The sequence below is a fragment of the Notolepis coatsorum genome (assembly GCF_963971535.1).
Source record: "Notolepis coatsorum genome assembly, chromosome: 2".
Lineage (NCBI taxonomy): Eukaryota > Metazoa > Chordata > Actinopteri > Aulopiformes > Paralepididae > Notolepis > Notolepis coatsorum.
The window spans coordinates 177,947,543-177,970,457 of NC_140166.1; the positions used below are offsets into that span (position 1 = coordinate 177,947,543).

General features: G+C 48.2%; 1 protein-coding gene across 1 annotated transcript in view; it reads right to left on the minus strand.

Moving 5' to 3' along the window:
* prdm5 (PR domain containing 5) overlaps positions 1-11,288 on the minus strand; it is a 103,657-nt gene extending 92,369 nt beyond the window's left edge. The window contains exons 1-2 of the mRNA XM_084307632.1: positions 11,133-11,288; positions 10,248-10,331 (exon numbers count right to left, since the gene is read on the minus strand). Coding sequence (XP_084163758.1) covers positions 10,248-10,331; positions 11,133-11,225 — 177 coding nt within the window. The 5' untranslated portion in view covers positions 11,226-11,288. The remainder of the gene's footprint in view (positions 1-10,247; positions 10,332-11,132) is intronic.
* Positions 11,289-22,915: the final 11,627 nt, after the last annotated feature.

Genomic DNA, 22,915 nt, shown 5'->3' on the forward strand with positions numbered 1-22,915 from the left:
GTACCCCATAAACAGTACATGCCGGCATTAGCATAGGGCTTTTGTTTTGGTAATTGTGGGCCCACACTTTGGTTTTATTTCCTTTTCTTTGAGCGTGATACAATGTGTGTGTATTAATATTTTCCCATTCAATTAACCCTTCCCTGGGGGGGGAAGTTACAGACCTGGTGCATTATAATTAAAGCCTTTTGAGGTATTATTCTGGCCGTATAATTAAAGCCTGTTGAGGTATTATACAGGGTGAAGACCCAGACGTGGGTGATGAGTCAAACACAGTGAAGTATATTATCCCGGATAGTAACCCAGAGGTGGGTGCATAATATACGTGTTTATGAGGTATTGAGTTGAACAGCAGGGGCTATAGTAGGACTTCAGCCCAATTGGCCAGTAGTATTAAATAATTGTAACTGAACAGTACAATTAACATAAAGACTTGAATGGGGTTCTGTGTGCATGTCCATTCCTGTGCCCTGCATTAACTCTTTTGGTGTGGGTAACGTATATATATGGTTAACCCCTTCCTACCCAACTCTCCCCTTTTCAGTGGAAGGTTTCTAGGGTCATTGAGGGAGGGTACTGCTTGCGGGGGGAACTCAGAGTATTTGATTACAATTCAGTCACGAGGTGTGGGAGGGTCTAAGGAGCGACTGGGAGGAGTGGGAGCGTGTTGGGGAGTACTGCTGACCGCCCTGCGACAGGGAAGGAAGACCAGAGTACCAGACCAGGTTGGTAAATCCCGGGCCCCATCCACTCACACTACCAGCCTCCAGTCGACGCCCCAGGCCCAAAGACGAGGGTGCAGCCAGACAGAGTTCTGCTGTGTCCAGCTACCTCCTGACTGCCAGCAACCGTTCCCACGAAGCAGGGATAATCCACCCTGCTACATTTGGCGTCACGAACAGGATCAACATCCTACTCCACTCCCTTGTAAGTGACGACCCAGAGACCTGAGATGTCGGACAACGACACCCCGAAGCCCGATGCCAAAGCCGGGCCGTCCCGGGTGACGCAAGGAGGTGACTCGCCGCCCCCGCTCAAAGAGGAAGAGAGGGGAGCCGAGACGGTGCAGACCTTGACCGCCGAAGTGGAGTTCCTAAAGGGTCAACTCCAAGACCAGGCGGAAGCCCTAGACCACCAACACGAACAACTGGAGCAGGCCAGGCACAGAGAGTCGCGTGCCTTGGCCCAAGCCATGATCCAACAGCTTCCTCCAGCGCCCCTCCCAGTGGTGTACGTCCAACGAGAGCGGAAGTGCAGCGAATTTGGAGGGGGGAAAGAGAGAGGAGAGCCGCTGGTGGACGACTGGATCCGAGACATGAAGGTGCATTTTCGGAGCAGCAGAGTGCCCGGTGACGAACAGGCGGAGTTCGTACAGCAGCATCTAAAGGGCGCGGCTAAACGGACAGTGAGCTTCGTGCTAGAAGGGACCGCCCCGGAGCCGGACGCCGTGTTCCGGGTGCTGCAGGAGACGTACGGAGACAAGACCTCGGTCAGTGCCCGCCTGATAGAGTTCCTCGACCGCCGACAAGGAGATGGCGAGACCGTGAGGGAGTTTGCGTATGATCTACAGGAACAGATGCGTCGCATACAGGGCCGGGAACCCCAACGAGTCGCGGATCCTGCCGCCCGGCTCCAGGAGCAGTTTGTGGTAGGCCTGAAGGATGGGATGCTGCGACGGGAGATGAAGAAGTCCATAAAAGAGAACGGGGAGCAGACGTTTCTCGAATTGATGATGGCGGCGATAGACTGGTCGGAAGAGGAGATGGTCCTGCCCCTCCCTAGGGGTGGCGCCCAGGCCCTGGTCCACGCCGCAGCCGCAGAAGGACGAGAGGCCCCGATGAGCGGAGACGCAATACAGGGAGCTTTTAAGCGGCTCTTCGCAGGGCAAGAGCGGCTGGACGCACGTCAGGAGCAACTCTTCCAGGCCGTCCAACAGACGCGGGACACGACCCAGAGAGGCGGCCCCGGACGGCGACGCAGAGACGACGCGCCCGCCGCTAAGCGGGAACTGCCCCGCCGGGACGAAGAGGGCAGGTTGATTGCCTGCAATCAGCCGGGCCACATCAGCAGGGATTGTCCCCGCCACGCCAGCGAGCCCCACCCAGCCCCTGGCCCCACCCCCGAAGTTCCGGGCTCGCCAGGGTACCGAACCGGATCCCGAAGGGCAGTCAACGGCGTCGTAACCGGAGTCGCCGACTCGGCCGCAGGGGGCACTAAGACGCAAGACATGGGGGAATGTCTCACCTTAGACGTCCAGATTGACGGGGTCGAGACCTGCTGCCTCTTCGACACCGGCGCCGAAGTCACCACCATGACCGAAAGCCACTTCCGCAGACACTTCCCGCGGTCGCGGTTGACCCCCTCCAACTGGATCACTCTCTTCGCCGCCAACGGGTTGGAGATCCCAGTGGTGGGGTGCCTCTACGCCGAAGTGAAGTGCCTGGATATGACATTTCCGGGGAAATGCATATTCATACTAAAAGACGATCCAGGCCGAGTGGCCACAGGAGACGCTATCCCGGGACTTCTGGGCATGAACGTGCTCGGCGGGGTAGATGGCCTGTTCAAGGGGATCAAGGGGATGCGGCCGGCGACGAGAAGACGTGTCGACGCGGGGAGCGTCGCCATCCGCCGTGTGGTCGCCGCCATGGCCCAGGAAGCCCGAGAGTGTATCGCCCCGGGGAGGATGGGGTACGTCAAAGTGGCCGGCAGGGAACCAGTGGTCATTCCCCCGCACAGCGAAGTGGTCGTCTCAGGCCGTTGTGAGACGACAGCGGGGATGCGGCGTCCCGTGATGATAGAGCACACGCCGAGGGCCAACCTGCCCCCCGGACTATTGGTGGCGAACGTGGTGGCATACGCCCGACAGAGGAGAGTGCCTGTGCGGGTATTGAACCCGACCAACGTCGAGATGGTGCTCCGACCCCGGGCCAGGTTGGCAGAGATCCACTGCCCCCGTCAGGTACGGCCTAAGGAGAGAGTGACCGTGGAGGAAGTGGACGGAGGCGTCCGAGTGACGGCGATTGAGACTCGGGACCGCCCGCCAGAGGCGGAGCCGGACGGGAAGACCCGCGGGCTCGCCGTGGACGTACAGGCGAACCTGCAGGATCTCACACCGGCCCAAGTGAGCCGGCTGAATCAAGTATTGGAGAAACACAAGGCGGTGTTCTCCGTGGACGACGGGGACTATGGCTACACAACCACGGTCACACACTACGTTCCCACTGGTGACGCACACCCGGTCAAGCAACGGCACCGCCGAATACCGCCCCACGTGTTCCAAGAAGTAAAGAGACACGTGCAAGATCTGGTGAACCTGGGTGTCCTGGTAGAGAGCTGCAGTCCGTGGGCGTCACCAGCCGTGATCGTCATAAAGAAAGACGGCTCCGTGCGGTTCTGCTGCGATTACCGCCGCCTAAATAACGTGACGCACCGGGATGCCTACCCCCTACCTCGTATCGAGGAGTCCCTAGACGCCTTGGGGCAGGCCAAGATCTTCTCCTCGCTCGATCTCACCGCCGGCTACTTCCAGGTGGCGGTGAAAGAGGAAGACCAAGAGAAGACGGCTGTCACAACGCCCTTCGGCCTCTACCAGTGGACTCGTATGCCCTTCGGACTGTGTAACGCACCCGCAACGTTCCAGCGGTTGATGACCGCCGTGCTGGGGGACCTGGCCTTCGACGTCCTACTCGTCTACCTAGACGACGTCTTGGTGTTCGCCAGCGACTTCGAGAGCCACTGTCAGAAGCTGGACCTGGTGTTTGGACGGCTTCGGGAGCATGGACTCAAACTCAAGCCCCGGAAGTGCTTCCTTCTGAAGACCGAAGTCAAGTTCCTGGGACACGTCGTCTCCGCGGCCGGCATACAGGTCGACACCGACAAAGTGAAGGCGTTGGAGGACTGGCCGGCGCCACGCTCAGCGAAGGAAGTGAGGCAGGTGATCGGGTTCCTGTCCTATTATCGGCGGTTCGTGCCCCACTTCGCCCAAGTGGCCCAGCCACTGCACGCCCTGATGGGGAAAGAAAAAAAGGGGTTCGCCAAGGGCCGGCCCGAGGCCTTCAAGTGGACGCCGCAGTGTCAGACGGCCTTCGATCATCTGCGGCAGTGCCTCTTGACACCCCCGGTGCTGGCCTACCCCGACCTCCAGCTCCCCTTCATAGTGACCACCGACGGGAGTTACTTGGGACTGGGAGCGGTACTCAGTCAGGAACAGGAGGGCGTGGAGCGAGTCATCGCCTTTGCGAGCCGAGGCCTGCGTGGGTCCGAAAGGAATGACCAAAATTATAGTGCGTTCAAGCTGGAACTCCTCGCCCTGAAGTGGGCGGTCACCGAGAAGTTCAGAGACCTCCTGATGTACGCCCAGTTCACCGTGATCACCGACCACAACCCGTTGAGACACCTTGGCACGGCCAACCTGGGAGCAGTGGAGCAGCGGTGGAACGCTCAGCTCGCGGAGTATGACTTCGTGGTGCACTACAAACCTGGTCGACTCAACCAGAACGCAGACGCTCTGTCTCGCATGCCGATGCGATCAGAACCTGAAGTGGAAGACACTGAGAAAGACTTCCTAATGATAGCCGCGGCTGGCACCCACACCCGTCAGGGTCTCCAGGAACGGGCCGCTCCATTGTCCGTCCCCGCCCCAGTCGCCCGCGAGGGCTACGTCATGGTCCCAGCGGAGGAAGTGCGGGCCCTGCTGTGCCCTGGGAGACCGACAGAGACGCGGGAGGTCTCGAGTGTCGGCGCACGACGGATAGCGGCACAGAAGGGGAACAGCGGATATGACTGGGCGGAAATGCGACAGCTCCAGGCGGACGATCCCGAGTTGGGTCCGGTGTGGCGGGCGGTGGCACAGGGGGTCCCCCCCACTAAAGTACAGCTGAAGGAAGGAGACCCGAAACTCCGCAAGTTATACGGGCAGTGGGAACGATTCCGTCTGCATCAGCAAGTGCTGTTTCGGCGCGTAAGCGATCCCCGGGATGGAGAGGAGGTTCTCCAGCTGGTGGTGCCCACAGCCCTGCGAAGGAGGATCTACGAGACCCAGCACGAAGACGCGGGACACTACGGGGGACAAGGGACGGTGGTCCTGATGAGGCGAGGTTACTACTGGATCGGAATGGCAGAAGAGGTGAAGCAATGGGTGAAGCAATGCAAGCGATGTGCATTAGCCCGCGACGTGTTCCCTAAAGCCCAGGCACAGATGACCTGCACTAACGTGACGGCACCCATGGAGGTCCTGGCCATGGACTTCACCGTGTTGGAGAGGTCGGTGGGTGGCTATGAGAACGTACTGGTGCTGACCGATATGTTCACCAGATTCACTATTGCCGTACCGACCAAAGACCAGACTGCGAAGACCACCGCCGCTGCCATCATCAAGTACTGGTTTGTGTACTACGGTTGCCCTGCCCGACTCCATGCCGATCAAGGGCGAAATTTCGAGTCGAGCGTCATCAAGGAGCTCTGCCGACTGTATGGGATTTCGAAGAGCCGCACCACGCCCTACCATCCCCAGGGGAATGGGCAGTGCGAGAGGTTTAATCGGACAATGCACGACATGCTGCGTAGTCTGCCCGCAGAGAAGAAGCGGGACTGGAAGGAGCACCTACCCGAGTTGGTACTTACGTACAACTGCCACGAGCACTCCTCCACTGGATACTCTCCCTTCTACCTGCTCTTCGGGAGGGACGCTAGGATGCCCCGAGATGTCCTGGGGGGCAGAGACGTCATTGAGGAGGGAGCGGCGGACCTAGACGAGTGGGTGCAGAGTCACCATGAGCGACTAAAGGCCGCCACGGAGGCCGCTGAGGCCACGGCGAAGCAGGCGTCCCATCGACGCAAGAGAATTTACGACAGGAAGAGCAGAGGTGCACTCCTGCGGGCCGGAGACCGGGTCCTGATACGCGACCACCGAATCCGGGGCCGTAATAAGATACAAGACAAGTGGGAGCCTACGTCATATGTGGTGGTTAAGCAGAGCCACGAAGGGACGCCCGTGTTCACGGTCAGGCCCGAAGCAGGGGGTCCAGAAAGGACCGTGCATCGAGACCAGCTCAAGACCTGTCCCTTCCCGGCTTCTGACCCGGAAGTGCGGGGGAGGGCCCCTCGGCAGATCCCGGTGGCACCGCGGAGCTCGTCCGAATCAGACATCGGAGGTGCTTTCGGGCACCGGCGGGAACCGCATCCTAGGGCGTGTAACCACCCCGGTCCCCTGCGGGACGCCCCTGAGGAGGCCGTAAGCGCCGAGTCAGAGGTGGAGTCGACCCCTTCAGGAGAGGAGGGGGAAGGCGGCGGAGACGGCGTCGAAGAGGAGGCCGCGGGCGGTCCATCGATGGCCCCGGAGGGTGAGGCCGTGGTCCAGGACCCGCCGACAGACACTGAGGAATCCGACACGGAATCGGAGGCGGGGGAGGTGGAACCCCCCAGAGTGGAGGCCGCTCGGCCCCAGAGGAGCACCAGAGGTCGGCTACCCGCTCGGTATCGCCAGGACTACGTGCTCAAGAGCGTGTTCGCGGAACAGTGTGTCCAACTCCTGAGGGAGTGTGTAAAACTGTTGGCATAATGTGTAATTGTCAACCGATGTGTGAAACTGTTGGTCTCAGGACCGTTTTCATGCATGCGTTTGTTTTTGTTGTTTTGTTGTTAACTTGCAGAGGACTTAGCAAGTTCAAAGTGGGGGGAAATGTAGCAGTCTGGAAAATATGGTATATTATTCAGAACTGCTGACTGTGTTTATATCCCTTTTTGTACACAAAGACATTCTAACTAGTGTCATTGATTCACACGAACAATGACACAAACGTCCCCGGCCAAAGAGCATTGGAACACGGATTATGAATTACAGTATTGATTCATAATATTCTACAGTGCGTCCCCCTTGTGACTGGCAGGCGGGACCAGCAGGGGGCAGTAGCAGGCAGAGAGTGGCGGAGAGAGCTGAGAGATGATAAAGGGAGGAGGCCAGCGGAAGTCGCTCTCTTCTTCGGCAGTGAACTTGACAACGAGAAGTCACGTCTAACGGGGGGGGGCTCTGGATAGCCCCGTTGCTGACTTTATGCCGGAGTGCCCCGTGGAACAGTGACGGGTGATAGGAAGTACTGGCTAGTGGATACGATATCCTAGCAGTACCAGTGTTATGATATTATGAACATTAAGTGCAGAGTCAGGCACTAAGAGTCGAGTTATACCTAGTTACAGTGAGCGGTATAGGTAGCGTGCGGCTAAGGATCACAGTAGCATTGCTCGTGTTATACCTAGTTACAGTGACGGTATAGTCTGCGTGCCAGAGACGTACGGGACATCCAAGCAGTCTGCCCGGGCGTCAACAGCTGTCTGCACCGGAGAGCAGCAGCACACCTGCTCCAGGCTGCCTGCAGGACACAGGGAGTTCTTTACCACCAGCAGAGTTCGCCCAGCACCAGCTCAGCCAGCACTGCCTCTCTGCTATAGCTCCGCCTGCTAGCACCTGCGGCGCGAGTGTTCGACGCCATCTTGCCACCAGGACGGTGGTGGAGCGGCGCGGCCGCCATTTTGGTAGAGTAAACATTAGGGCTTCGGCGCCCAGGATCCTATCGTACATTACACAGTGTGTCGCAGCCTACGGGCGAAGCTGGGCCCCGTTCCATGTACGTGGTTCAACTAAGTCGATCAACATGTCCATTATCCAGCTTCAGTTAACCCGATGTTCAAAGCCGGGATTTTCCTGTTTCACAAAGGAGGATTCAGTCTCGTTAACTCAAGCCAGACTTGAGAGTCAGGCTCAAGTCAGGCTAGATGCGCGCTCCCGTTTTAGGTGGAAAGCCAGCACGTATCGATGGCAGAGACCCTGATTCTCAACGGCATTGATTGATTAATTGATTTAAGACTTTATTGACAGATTGCAATAGGCTCAATCGCCTCGCCGACAAGTTAAATGCGTTATCTATAGGCTAATTCTAAGTCCCTCATTACCTCAATCAATCAGATTATATTTCTTTAAACTTGCCTGCTGGATTGAATAATCAAATGAGATCTTGCTAGCGAAAATTATTAGTTAACTGTTATACAGAATTACGATACGGCTCTCTTACCCATTGATTGATGTATAGTCAATCTTTTACTTATCTTCTCTGTGGTGTAACGGGTTCTTCTTTTGACTTTCACACGGACGACCGGGGTTCAAGGCCCTAGTCTTTTCCTTCTTTTTGCAATATAGGAATAATTCAATTTGGTGCACGTTGAGAGCTATATAAAGAATGACATCCTCAATGCATGTAGATTTATAATATTTTAACTTAAAACCAGGCTACTTTGGCGTATAATCATTAATATTATATTCAAAAAAATCATATTGGAAACACGGGGATTTGAACCCCGGTCGCTGAACTGGCAGGGATGAGCACTACCGCTGGGCCACTGGGCCAGATGGGATAAATTCATTGTTTATACATTAATGAACGAGAGACCCGTGTTTAGAATATCCGTTGTTTTGAATGAAGTTTATCCCTTTATCCTCATTCATTAATGTGACGTCAACGGCTCATTCAATTTCTCAAATCCGTCAAACAGCGCATCTCATCAGACATCTTAATCCCAGTTACAATTAAAATAACCACATCATGTGTACATCGCACGAGCGAGCGCCACCGTCGCCACGGTATATATAACGTGCATTATTTAGGACAAAGTGAATTTAATATCAGCATTTTGGGTCTATTTTACATTTCAAAAGCCCCCTCTGGAAGAATGGAGCACAAAAACGTAATTCAGAATGGTATAATGCAGATCGTAGACTGTGGGAATAGTTTCAGGAAACGGGCTGTCACTTCTTTGCGGGGGCGTGGCGATAGTTCAGGCTAACTTGAACTTGAACTCTGCTTTCGAGCAGGCTCAAACTTTTGGATATGTTGTCATGGTGATTTGGGAAATCCAGGTACATGAAATCGGAAAGTCAGGCTAACACAGTTAGCCTGATAAAGTTATCCGGCTAACTCGGTTATCCCGGTACATGGAACGGGGCCCTGGTGTTTGCTAACCAGTGCATAGGGGTACCCCATAAACAGTACATGCCGGCATTAGCATAGGGCTTTTGTTTTGGTAATTGTGGGCCCACACTTTGGTTTTATTTCCTTTTCTTTGAGCGTGATACAATGTGTGTGTATTAATATTTTCCCATTCAATTAACCCTTCCCTGGGGGGGGAAGTTACAGACCTGGTGCATTATAATTAAAGCCTTTTGAGGTATTATTCTGGCCGTATAATTAAAGCCTGTTGAGGTATTATACAGGGTGAAGACCCAGACGTGGGTGATGAGTCAAACACAGTGAAGTATATTATCCCGGATAGTAACCCAGAGGTGGGTGCATAATATACGTGTTTATGAGGTATTGAGTTGAACAGCAGGGGCTATAGTAGGACTTCAGCCCAATTGGCCAGTAGTATTAAATAATTGTAACTGAACAGTACAATTAACATAAAGACTTGAATGGGGTTCTGTGTGCATGTCCATTCCTGTGCCCTGCATTAACTCTTTTGGTGTGGGTAACGTATATATATGGTTAACCCCTTCCTACCCAACTCTCCCCTTTTCAGTGGAAGGTTTCTAGGGTCATTGAGGGAGGGTACTGCTTGCGGGGGGAACTCAGAGTATTTGATTACAATTCAGTCACGAGGTGTGGGAGGGTCTAAGGAGCGACTGGGAGGAGTGGGAGCGTGTTGGGGAGTACTGCTGACCGCCCTGCGACAGGGAAGGAAGACCAGAGTACCAGACCAGGTTGGTAAATCCCGGGCCCCATCCACTCACACTACCAGCCTCCAGTCGACGCCCCAGGCCCAAAGACGAGGGTGCAGCCAGACAGAGTTCTGCTGTGTCCAGCTACCTCCTGACTGCCAGCAACCGTTCCCACGAAGCAGGGATAATCCACCCTGCTACACAGACCAGAGAAAGACTTTCGTCTTGTTTACATCAGGGTCCCCCATTTTCAATTCATCATAACATATATTACATGACATACCAGATTTACAAATACAGTACTGTTTGTGATACAAAAAGAGTCTAAAAAAGAGAGTATACATTTGACGTAGAAACTGTACATTGGAGGAGGTTGGGTAGGTGGGGTGGGGGGGGGGGTTGGGTAGGTGGTGTGTGTGTGTGTGTGTGTGTGTGTGTGTGTGTGTGTGTGTGTGTGTGTGTGTGTGTGTGTGTGTGTGTGTGTGTGTGTGTGTGTGTGTGCGCGTGCGTGCGTGCGTGCGTGTAATATTGGCATCACCTCCCACATCAGCCTGGTGTCTGAGATCTCATCCAGCTCACTAGGCAGTCTTTTCTCTCCCGCAAAAGGACCAAACTTTTCTCCCTTGGGGGGGGAAACACAGTAGTCATACATCAATAATCACAATTTGTTAGATTAAATGAGAGCAATAATGAATACACTAAAGAATTACAGTACAAATTCCTATACATCCCTATGGAATGTGTGTGTGTAAGTTACATTATATATACATGTATACACACATTTAGCACTGGGGTTAATGATAGTAGGCTCCTGTTTCATGAGGGATGTGAATCCATCCTACAGCAATGGGCAATGTTAATCCTGGGGGGTGTGGTCAAACTGTGCTCTTCATGAATGAAGTATTCATGTTCATCTCTGAACAATGTTATTAAAGCTACCATATTGTTTGTTTCCCAATAGCTGACGAATGCGTCCCAACTGATTTATAACCAAATACGTGGGGTTTAGCACGTTAAAAGCTTCATCATGTAGACCTACCCCAGCAATTGACCTTAATGTAAAGAAAGAATAGCAGTTTAATATCGGGATAGCAAAATGTTTACTTTGAAGTTCGCCACAATGTTGCTAAATGTAACATTGTCCAAGCCAGTGTCGCCCAACAGAGCAGTAGTTGGTTGTTGAACTGGATACACTGTGTTGCACGGCGCGAGAGAAACAAGTTGAGTTACAGTATCTACGTGGCACTTCACGTCAGAGGAGCCTTGGGTTGCAGTTGAGATTTTGACAGCGACAAGGAATAATGCGAACAGCAAACTTGTTTTTTTTGTTTTACATTGTTCAGTCGTGAATTTGAAAATACACCAACGTGTAGCCTAAATCTTTGACTTGGTAACTATAGGTGTCCAGTCAAAAACAACAAACCTTTTTCACCCGCCTCGCCGTGTAAAGCCCGATTCCATCCTGGACCTTTGACGATTTCAAGGAAAATCTGTCTGGTACATACATGCCCAACATTGTCAATACTTAGAAATAATTCCTAATGTGACAATTAGTTGGCTATAGAATATGTCAGCGGAAATTAGTGGATATTGTCAGTTAGAATTGTAAGCAGATAGTTTCTCCGTAAAGCGGTCCAGGTTGAACTTCTGTTGCTCCTGCTGCAGGAATGTAATGCGGCGCTCTGATTGGTCTAAAGTTTGTAACCAGACGCTACAGTACCTATGCTATAGCTAGAGAATCAATGCTCACTCTATGGTCCCAATGTTTTACAGTATTCCCTCCTGGTTCCTCTGACTTAGAAGATGAACAAACGGTGCCTATGAATTTCTCAGTGAGTTTAAATCCTTCCCATTCTGACATGCCTCGTTTGGGTCAGGTTTCATCATGCATTTGTCCCCTGCAGCTTGCTAAATCTTATCTGTTCGTCACAAAGAATGCTCTAATTGTAACTATCCCTATCTTCATGGATGCTATGTAGGTTACAGTAGATGATAAATTATTATTGACATTTTGTTACGTGTGATATTCTATTTAAAAACAATGATGAAATTAATTGTTTTATGGTAACATGGTTTTATGTTTGAAAAAGAAAAACGGAAATATGCTGTTTGCAAGTATTCAACCCCTGTGTGTCCATGGACGCTCCAAGTTTACACAGATGAAGAAATTGCCCTAACAAGGAATTAGGCTACCTTAATTGACCATATTCACACAGTGGCCATTTTGCTCTTATGTCATACTCAGGTTGAGTTCCTCTCTCCACCCTGTTGGGTGGGAAGGGAACAGGGTGGAAATTAATCAAACCTGAGCATGACATAAGAGCAAAATGGCCGCCATGGGCCATGAACAATCAAAGTAACTCACATTTTCTGTGACAAGTATGTGTGTTCATGCCAATTCGATAAAAATGGGCATGGCCTATCACAAAAAGGCACATAACTTCCAAATGGATTTACAGACTTGCACAATATTGTGTGGAAAGGTTGGTCATGGCTCAAAGGACAGATGATACACTGTTTATGCCAATTGGCAAAAAGGGGAGTGGCAGTGGGACTGGCCTGTAACAACAGCATGCATAACTTCTAAACAGATTCACATACGTTAATTTGTAGGTAGTGGGAGTGGTTAAGGTTAGGGTTAGGGATAGGTTTATAAACAACTTTTTTTTGTGATTTTCTTTTTATTCATTTCTTTTTTCTTCCACATATAACAAGAGACAACACAATACAGTAGTAATAATAATAATACACAAGACATCACAGCACAGTACTTCAACAATAATAATAACAAAAATGACAAGACCAGACCCCTACGGTCCCCACCCTATGAGGACCCCGAGTCCAGCGCCCCAGTGAGTCAGAGTAGCATGCCTCTTTAATACTCTGAGACCCCGAACCAGGGGCCCCCACCAGCCCGAGACCGCAAACCACCAAACCCACAACACCAAGGGCCCAAAACATCCCATCTCATACAGAGATTAGAAATAATAAAAACAGAATATAAAAATAAAATGATATTGCCACATACATTACAAAAGACATTTCTTCCCCCACTCCCACTCCCACCCCCAGGACCCCTAAGGACCAACATCCTGAACCCGTTCCGCTGCTAGATCATGGATTTTACACTCTCAGCTGAAGACGCCCACAAACCAATGTTGGATTATCTAACTCCAATCATCCGAGCAGTGGAGATCTCCAAATAAATTACATCTAAGAATGTTAAAGCCCAATTGATTATTGTACGTTTTTCGGGTTGTTTCCATCTCATAGCTATCAGTTTATTGGCTGCTGTAACTCCCGCTAAAATTAGTATTTTTTGTTGTATGGGAGCCGGCAGCTGGGAGATTAATTTAGGAGTAGTGTTGTTGCGGAGAGTGGAATTGTCAGGTCAACATACCTGAAAGCTTAGTGGTTATGGTTTTCCAAAATCAAGCCACCGGTGGACATTCCCAAAACATGTGAATATAAGTGCCAGTGGCCCCCAGAGCGCACAGGGTGCACCGGAAGTCAGCCACCAGACCCATCATACACAGTTTCCTAGAGGTGAGATGTTCTAAGAATATAATTAAAGTGTACTTGTTGGTGATTGGGGTTACGGGAGGCCAGTGTAATATTAGTCCAGACATCATCCCAATCAAACTCAGGGTCCAGTTCTGGAATGTCCTCCCGCCAATTTATATCGAATGGGAGGTTCTTGTACTGTATGTGGACCTGAGTAAGAGTGTATAGAAATCTGAAACGAAGCCCCTTGAGGTTGTTCTGTCTCCGATGAGTCTTAAAAAAAAAAAGTGTGGATGTAACGGTTGACCCCATGCGCCCTGAGCGCCGCCCTCAGCTGCAAATAAAAGAAGAAGGAGGAGCCATAAAACTCTATCGTTTTTAAACGTGCGAAGGCCGGTTTTATCATAAACATCCCCCAGAGTGTGGACTCCCTTCCTTTCCCACTGAGGGTTGTTAATGGGTTTATGCCCAACAAGTAATTGTTGGTTATGAAATATTGGAGAGTCGAGGTGCCATGGGCACTTGATAGTACAAGATCTCTGTGCGTTACGCCATGTCTGAATCACATGGGAGATGGTATCAAATCTTAATTGACATTTTCTAAGGTGTTGGAGTATATTATATCTGGGATTGCTAGACCCCGTTCTGTTTCCTACGCTGAGTGGTGGTTTTTTTATTCGCGGTCGCTTGTTGTTCCAAATTAACTTAGATATAGTAGTCTGTATTTTAGTAGTTTATTCTGGGTAGTACGTTCATTTTGATAATGGCCTTGTAGCAAGTTGGGGAGGCTCGACCATCTATTGAGATCCTGAAGTATTTTGTTGTACGTGCCTGTATAATTGTGTCTAACAGTTGATTCTGACTCAGGGTGGGGAAAATCTTGATGCCGAGGTATTTGAAATGTTCAACTATGGGGATGTCCGCCGGGAGGTCCACAGCTCTGGCCAACTCATTAACTCATTGACTGCCACGCTGTTTTTCCATATTTACTCCCTGGCGCCAGCATTATTGACCATTTTCACGATGTTTGCGAACCCATCGTATATTCTATATTATACCTATGGAGACAATAGTATGGCTCATTTGACAGGCACTATTTATACTCCAACAGGGACAAAACTGTTTATTTCTACATACCTTCGTTTGTGCGCTATACCACGCAAAAAATCGCCCCGTTTCACAATAATCCAGGCTGGTTTTCTAGATCGTGAGAAATATGCGCAAATCTCGCGGCTGCTCACCTGAAACCTATAGTATTGCCATTACAAAGGTAAACACGACCATATGTTTCTTCACAAAGCCATGGGGGGGGGGGGGGGTCGTTTTCCAACGACTGCATTCATTACAAAAGCATGTTTTATGATGGGGTTCGGTAAAATAGACGTTACCTTTGTCAGCAGGTACTCCACTCTCGCTCCAAGTGTCTTGGATGAGAACGGGATCAATACATATAACGTTAGGTGGCCCTCATCTGTTGTCTTCTTCTTCATCATCTCCAATAGTTCGCTCGCCATTGCATGGCAGGCTACTATTGTGTGCTCGGGCCAGACTATACCACAGAGCCGAATAGGTTTCCTCATCGGCCGGTTTGACTATAGTATTTTTATGATTTACCAGAAGTGCTGAGTCCAACATAGTCTGGTGAAAATGCACCTTATCATCAATAATCATCATCCATATGATGATAACCTTGGGCAAAAATACCCCGGTTTCATGGTATATCACGGTATTCGGTATTACAGTGCACAAACGCGCACAATAAACTCTTCTGTAAGTGTTATTTATGAATGTGTGAAGACTGTCTGTATTACACACAGAGGGAACTGTGACCACTTTCAAACTAAGTACAGAATAAAAAATACTTCCAAATAAACTTTAATGATTATGAATAATGGTAGGCTACATGTCAAAAGGGCAATATGTTTTGTTAATGTAATCTACTTGCACAGATACAGTATATGTTATATAGCCTAGTACTATTCTTACTGGATTAAACATACATTTAAACAATTCATCTTTTGTGGAAGATCAACATATACCCACGGAACTATGTGTTGGGGATAAGGGTTCCGCACAGACCATATTGTTTGTTACTTTTCTGTCAGCACTCTCATGTCTGGAAACTAGCTTAACGTCATCAGAGTGTAACATTAATAAATGTTTAGCATTGTTTTTCGACATCCCGCCTCAGACTCTTGCTAGCTGGCTAACTAGCTAACGTTAACTACTGTAGCTCCCGTCAAAACAAACGGGTTGGTATGGCCATTGTGTTGTTTATATTTGACATTAGCTATTTATGGGAGGAATATTCTGATTATAGCTCACTAGATCAGTCACATTAAACTTGATTTTTGTATAGCTTGCTAGATATGTAGCTAACGTTAGCTAGGCTAACGAAGCTGTAGCTAACGTTACTTTCCATGCAAACCACTCATCAAAGGGCTAACGTTAATTACTGTGCATTGAGCATTATTTTCAGATAACAGGCACACCACGTCATGTATTATCCATTACAGCTAACTACTGTAGCAGGTCATGGTAACTCCCAGCTATTCCAGTTGACATTTCTGACAGGCATTTTCTGAAGTTCATGATTCGAAACGTAACGTATACCGTCAACGCCTACCGTCTGAACGGAATTTTAGTGGTTTTGACACAGCAACGTTTTGATACCGCGGTAAACCGTCGAACCGGTAACCGGCCCATGCCTACATCCATATCATCCGTTTTGTCTACTTCTTCATAATATCCAATAGTTCGCTCTAGGTGATCGCCATTGTCGAATGTTAGTTGGCTGTAGTTTGCTCACTGCTGCTCGCTCCCTAGTGCTTTGGGTGCTGTGGGGCGGCCCCACACTAAACTGGCCCATGCAGTTCAAAAGGTAGGCGATACTGCCACCTGTCGGGATTCTATCGTCATTGCAATTATAACGTAGACAGAGGTCCCAGGCACACTCACAAAGGCCTGCGCGAGTGTTTAGAATAATAATTATCAAAAAAAGCAAAAAGGAACGAAAAACGAGATATCTCGTTATTGGCGCTCAAGTGTTGGCTGTCAATTGAGCTAATGGTTCCAGGGATAGCGCAAAAAGCCCAGGACTCGAAGGACAACCCTGTCTAGAAGACCTCGAGACTGAGAAGAGAGGGGAGCAGATCTTGCCAGTCATTATCATTGCTGATGGGGTGGCGTAGAGTACTTTAATCATATGGATAAATTCCTTTCCCAGTCCCATAGCCTCCAGTACCGCCCATAGGTATGACCACTCCAGTCTATTGAAGGCATTCATGGCATCCAAAGATAGGACTGTGGCTGGTGTTATATTATCCTTACTAGTGTCGATTATATGCAACAATCTTCCAAGGTTATCCACAGATAAGCGTCCCCGTATAAAGCTGGTTTGGTCACAGTGTACTAGCTCCGTCATATATTTTTGTAGATGACGGGCCAGGACATTGGCATATTTTGAGGTTGACGCAGAGAAGACTTAGGGGCCTGTAGCTACCACAGTCGTTTGGGTCCTTGTCTTTCTTAACACTTTCAGTGCCAACGACGGGAAATCTCGTTAGTTCATGCCAACCGTTGAGTGCCAACGACGAGAAATCTCGTTGTTTAATCGTTATTTTTTTTATTAGCGATTTTCATTCATATTTCATCAATCTAGCCTCACGTTACCAGTGGGGATCTGTCTGAGCTCGAACAGGGAAAATACCGTCCCCTATCGTCTCTCCGGATGGTACTGCACCCCATTGGATTGGATTGAATGAAACGTATGGGGAGAAAAGAGTCCGGAATCCACATTTTACTTGTCAGACAAGTAACCGGAGACGATCCCAGTCATTGCCCACCATCAGAAAAGCGTGGAATATGTCTTTTGACCACCCAGCATTGGATCAATAAACGCGATCGATATTTGGAATGGTGATCAGGAATTGGAATAATCTTTTTGGAGAACATCAGATCTGAGGTAAGGAATCTATTTTACCAGTAGTGGGATAATCAGAGCTGTTTTCACCTATATATCAATGTGTCCCATAATATGTGTGTGTGGCTGTGAGTGTGTATAGCTGATCAGGAAATAAGTAGTGCTGTCAGGCGATTAAAAAAATTAATCTAATTAATTACAGGATTTGTAATTAATTAATCTAATTAATCGCATTTTAATCGCATAATCATTTTATGCCTGATATTCTATATGCTATAATCATATTTCAAATTGCATGTGTCCGGATGGCAGAATTCAGTACTGTATCTACAAAACCTTCTGTTTAATCATCTTCCATCTATTAATTTGCTTAGATTTTTCAGGTCTGGTCAATTTGAGCATGGTCTTATTCAGTCAAAGATAAAAGAAAATGTCATTGATATTCTCATTTGGTTCATTACAATTTACTCAAGCCTAGTAACAGACACAGTATTTCTGACACTGGGAATACATTCCCTGAGATCCATAGATGTCCCTAGAATCAGATACCAAGAACATGCAAATGGACCATATAAAAAAAAGTCTGTAAATGGGTATTCTATGTTCTTATGGAATGAATGAGATAAAAAAAAAATCATTGAAATTTTTTTTTTTTTTTAATTAATTTTGAGTTAATTTTCATAACGCAATAATTTGCTGTGTAATTCATTAATCTAATTAACGCGATAAACTGACAGCCCTAGAAATAAGATAATGGATTTTTCAGCCCGCTTCTATAGCATGCATAAGTACACATATACTATCGACAGGGGTGCAGTCGTGCACACACGCGGTTACACGGCGTGTTATTAGTAGTCACTCAGGGCAGAAGTGCACGCAATGATAAGTACCCGGCCGTTGTAGAAAGCTACCCGGCCGGCGGCCGGCACTTCTCACCTAGACTTTGCATAATAATAGGAACCTACGAGAAGGTGGGGGGCTGTTTGATCTCCATTGTTAAAAAAATCTACGCCCGCTTGCCTCAACGACTACCGCCCTGTAGCTCTCACCTCCATAGCCATGAAGTGCTTTGAGAAGAAGCTAGTGAAGGGCTACATCTGTTCCTCCCTCCCCATCAACCTGGACCCCCTGCAATTTGCATATCGCCCCAACAGGTCCACGGAGGACGCCATAGCCCATGTGCTGCACACAGCAGCATCACACCTGGACAAGAGGCAGGGGAACTATGTGAGAATGCTGTTCATCGACTACAGCTCAGCATTCAATACCATAGTCCCCTCCAAACTCATAGCCAAGCTCAGGGACCTGGGCTTGAACTATGACCTCTGCCAGTGGGTCTTGGACTTCCTGACGGGTAGACCCCAGGTGGTGAGAGCAGGCAACTGCACCTCCTCATCCATCACGCTCAACATAGGGGCCCCCCAGGGCTGTGTTCTGAGTCCCCTCCTCTACTCCCTGTACACACATGACTGTGTGGCACAGCGGAACAACAACACAATCATCAAATTTGCTGATGACAGAGTAGTGGTGGGCCTGATCTCTGCCAACGACGAGAGGGCCTACCTGGAAGAGGTAGAGAATCTGTCGCAGTGGTGTCAGGAGAACTGCCTCTCCCTGAATGTCAGCAAAACAAAAGAGATGATTGTGGACTTCAGGAGGTCGGGGGTCAGGGACTACAGCCCCCTCAGCATCGACGGGGCACCGGTTGAGAGAGTGAACAGTTTCAAGTGCCTCGGAGTCCACATATCCGAGGACTTGACATGGACCACACACATTGACAGTGTTGTGAAGAAGGCACGGCAACGCCTCTACTTCCTTAGGCGCCTAAGGAAGTTCCAAGTCAGCCAGAAGATCCTTAAGAACTTCTACTCATGCACAATAGAGAACATCCTGACTGGCAATATCACCTCCTGGTTTGGGAATAGCACCGCACAAGACCGTAGCAGACTACAGAGAGTGGCCCGTTCAGCCGAATGCACAATTGGAGGGGGGCTTCCCACTCTCCAGGACATTTACAACAAGCGGTGCATGGGTAAGGCTAAGATATTTATCAAAGACTCCAGCCACCCAAACAACTGCCTCTTTGAACTGCTGCGGTCAGGCAAGCGGTACCGGAGTCTCATGGCAAGCACAGAGAGACTCAGAAGAAGCTTCTATCCTCAGGCCATCAGAATGCTAAATGACAATAACACTATGTAACAACCATCAAATGCACTCACAGCACACACACCCACACGCACACACTCACTTTAAACAAACAACTCACTTTAGAACACCTAAACACACTTCATATTTATTGGTAAAGAATTTGCACTACAACCCATACCTCATTACACCTTATTGTAAATTGTACCTAAATTGTACCTCATCCCATTTCTGCTTTGTACTGTATAGTATATTGTATTGTAACTCAGGTACTTCTACTCTGCATTGTACATTGTATATATGTATATACTGAACACTTTTATCTACGTACTTGATTTCTATTTTATACTTGCAATACTTATTTTGTACTTATCTATTTTGTCTAGCACAGTCTCTGGAGCGTAACAGAAAGAAGCATTTTGTATAAAAGTATTCTGTACTTCTGTATGACAACTAATAAAGAAACTTGAACTTGAACTTGCTTTGCCCCTCTGCCCCTCTCTGAGTTCTAAGATAGTGATCGGCCTTCCTTTAGTTGTAATCTATGGATCCGTATAATTATAGCTCTCTGCTTCTGTCGTTTTTGCGGTTTAGCCATATTAGCTCGGTGGGCTTTGTCACATTCCAGAGGAATAGCCAACAGTTCTTTACCCAGGATTTCTTGCAGCATATCAGGAAAAAAGGTTGATGGATGGGTTCCTTCAGTGTGATTGATTGATTGATTGATTGAACATTTTATTAACAGATTGCAGAATGGGTACAATACAGTACGGCTCAATACACACAATTGTTAAGGGGATGCAGACCAGAGAAAGACTTTCGTCTTGTTTACATCAGGGTCCCCCATTTTCAATTAATAATTGAAAGTGTCCTCTGGTATACCGACAATTCTTATGTTATTCCGTCTTTCACAAGACTGAACTTCGGTGAGCCTAGCTTGAATCTTGGCTAGCTCGGTAGCTAGGTCCTGCTCGACGCGTTGTAAACGTTGGTCCTGCTGACTAGCCTCTCTCGTGAGTGAGATAATCCCTTTGGTATTGTCTATGGTTTTCGTGTGGAGCATTTCCACTTTCCCATCCAAGGGTTGAATGGCCGCTCTTATCTCAGCTATTACTGCTAGGCGGTAAGTCTTAAAGTGCTTCTCGAAGAGCTCCGTGAGGAATAACTTGATAGCAGCTATGCTAGGACCACTCAGTGTGGTTTCCGGCGTGCTTGGCGGTTGAGGTTGTACCTTGTCGGCTACCGAGGATGCAGCAACACGCCTATTCGTCTGTTTGCTTGCCATGTTTGTCACAAAAATAATCAAAATAATAAAAAAAAAAAAAAAAAAAAAAAATAGTGAGGGCATTAAAAGTGCTAGTTAGTAAAAGTTAGGGGAGCAGTTGCAATGTGCAACCTCACTCCATGACACCGGCCCCTCCCTTCCGTTTATAAACAACTTTTATGATGAAAATTATGACGACTTACAGCTTAGCAGCTTAGCGACCCATCTAATAAAAGGCAGATGTGTGTTGTTACGACCCCTGTGAGTCTAAGGGTAAAGGGCTGTAACATAACAGTTGGTTGACAGAAAAGATGGACCAGGTTTGTAAACAACAATGATATTTATTGAATAGAGGCAAAGGAAGCACATGTAGCTCAGGGGTGAGCCCAGGCCAAAACAACAAACAAACACCACTATACTCCAAATAAACACAATCTAATCTATGGTAAAAGAGATTACATTAGCTAAACTACTCTTACCTAACCAAAACAGGAGAAAACAATGTCCAAAGGAAATGGCAGCTCACCCCATCTGTGCTTCCTGAGAAAGAGAGAAAAACACATTAATTATACAGAAACAAAAGCAGAATATATACAAAAACAAACTATAACTTAACAATGCTCTCTCTGTGGCCATACACACACAAGGAAATTACTACTAAGCACCAAAGGCAATAAACGAAATGCAATACTGTCAAAGTTACAGGTTTACCAAAAACACAACATGCCTAGCCTCATGCCAGAGAGAGAGAAAGACTGAAGTGAGAAGCCATGTTTTAACAGGTGTGGGGTGATCCATGATTGGGTGGTGTGGATTGAGTGTTGGAGTCTGAAGCCATCCACCAATCGGTGCTGTATTGCAATAATGGAAGAATTGACCAATGGTGAAGGGAACAATGGCTGGAGGGAGGAAACAAACAAAATGGAGAACACACACACATGGAGACACACACTGGGGAATATATACATTGGGATGTAACACCCCCATACATAAGACAAAAAACATGCCTACATAAACTACCAACTAAACATGTTTTTTTTTTTCTCCTTAACAACGAGATAACATCCCTGAGATAACATGCACTCCAAAACAAAGAGCTATGAAAAAACTAGCAGCAACATAAAACGAGTCCACAGCAACATAGACCGAGTAGACAGCAAAAATAGATCAAGTCGACAGCAATATACAGTAGAACGAGTCGACAGCAAAATAGAACAAGTCGACAGCACGAGAGATTTAACTCCGAGATAGAGCATCCGCCAACACATTCTCAGACCCCTTCTTATGCTTTATGCTGAGGTTATAATTTTGCACTATGAGCGCCCAACGCATGAGGCGCTGATTGTGGTTGTACATCCGCGACAGAAAAACCAATGGGTTGTAGTCGGTTTATACTACCACTGGTAATACGCTCGAACCGACATACACCTCAAAATGTTGCAACGCATACAACATAGCCAAAGTCTCCTTTTCAATAGTGGAATAGTTTAGTTGATGTTTGTTAAATTTCCGGGAGAAATAACAAACCGGGTGACTGACACCATCATGATCTTCCTGTAATAACACCCCTCCAGCTCCCACCCCGCTGGCATCCACCTCCAGCTGGAACGGCAGGGAGAAATCTGGAGCAGAGAGAACAGGGGAACTGCATAAGAGAGCTTTAACACTATCAAATGCATTTTGACAATCAGCTGTCCAAATGAATGGTTTGGACGGGCTACACAGGCTAGTGAGAGAAGTGACGACAAGAAAAGTTCCGGCAAAAACCACGGTAATACCCAGCCATCCCAAGGAATCTACGCAATTCCCGCCTAGTAGTAGGCACTGGAAAAGTTGTGATTGCAGATATTTTTGCATCCACCGGACGCACTTGGCCTTGTCCTACCTGCTTACCAAGATAGGTAACCGTAGCCTTGCCGAACTCACACTTGGCAAGGTTAAAGGATAACTCCACTTTTTTTTTAAATTAGCTTATTTAACATCTTCCCTGGAGTTAGACAAGAAGATGCATACCTTTTTTGTCTCTGTGCATGCATTTTAGCTTTGGGAATAGACGCTCCGTTAGCATAGCTTAGCTTCATCACTGGAAGTGGGGGAGGACAGTAGCCTTACAGTGCCTTACAGTGTATTGCAAGGTCTGACATTGACCAAACTTGATATGCATGACCTTGGTGGGCTCTAGGTCAACTCCTGAAAAGGGGGTCAATGTCAGACCTTGCAATCAAAAGTTAGGGGGCTAATAACCCTTGCCATAATTTCAGTGCGCCCCTAACTTTTGATTGCAAGGTCTGACATTGACCCCCTTTTCAGGAGTTGACCTAGAGCCCACCAAGGTCATGCATATCAAGTTTGGTCAATGTCAGACCTTGCA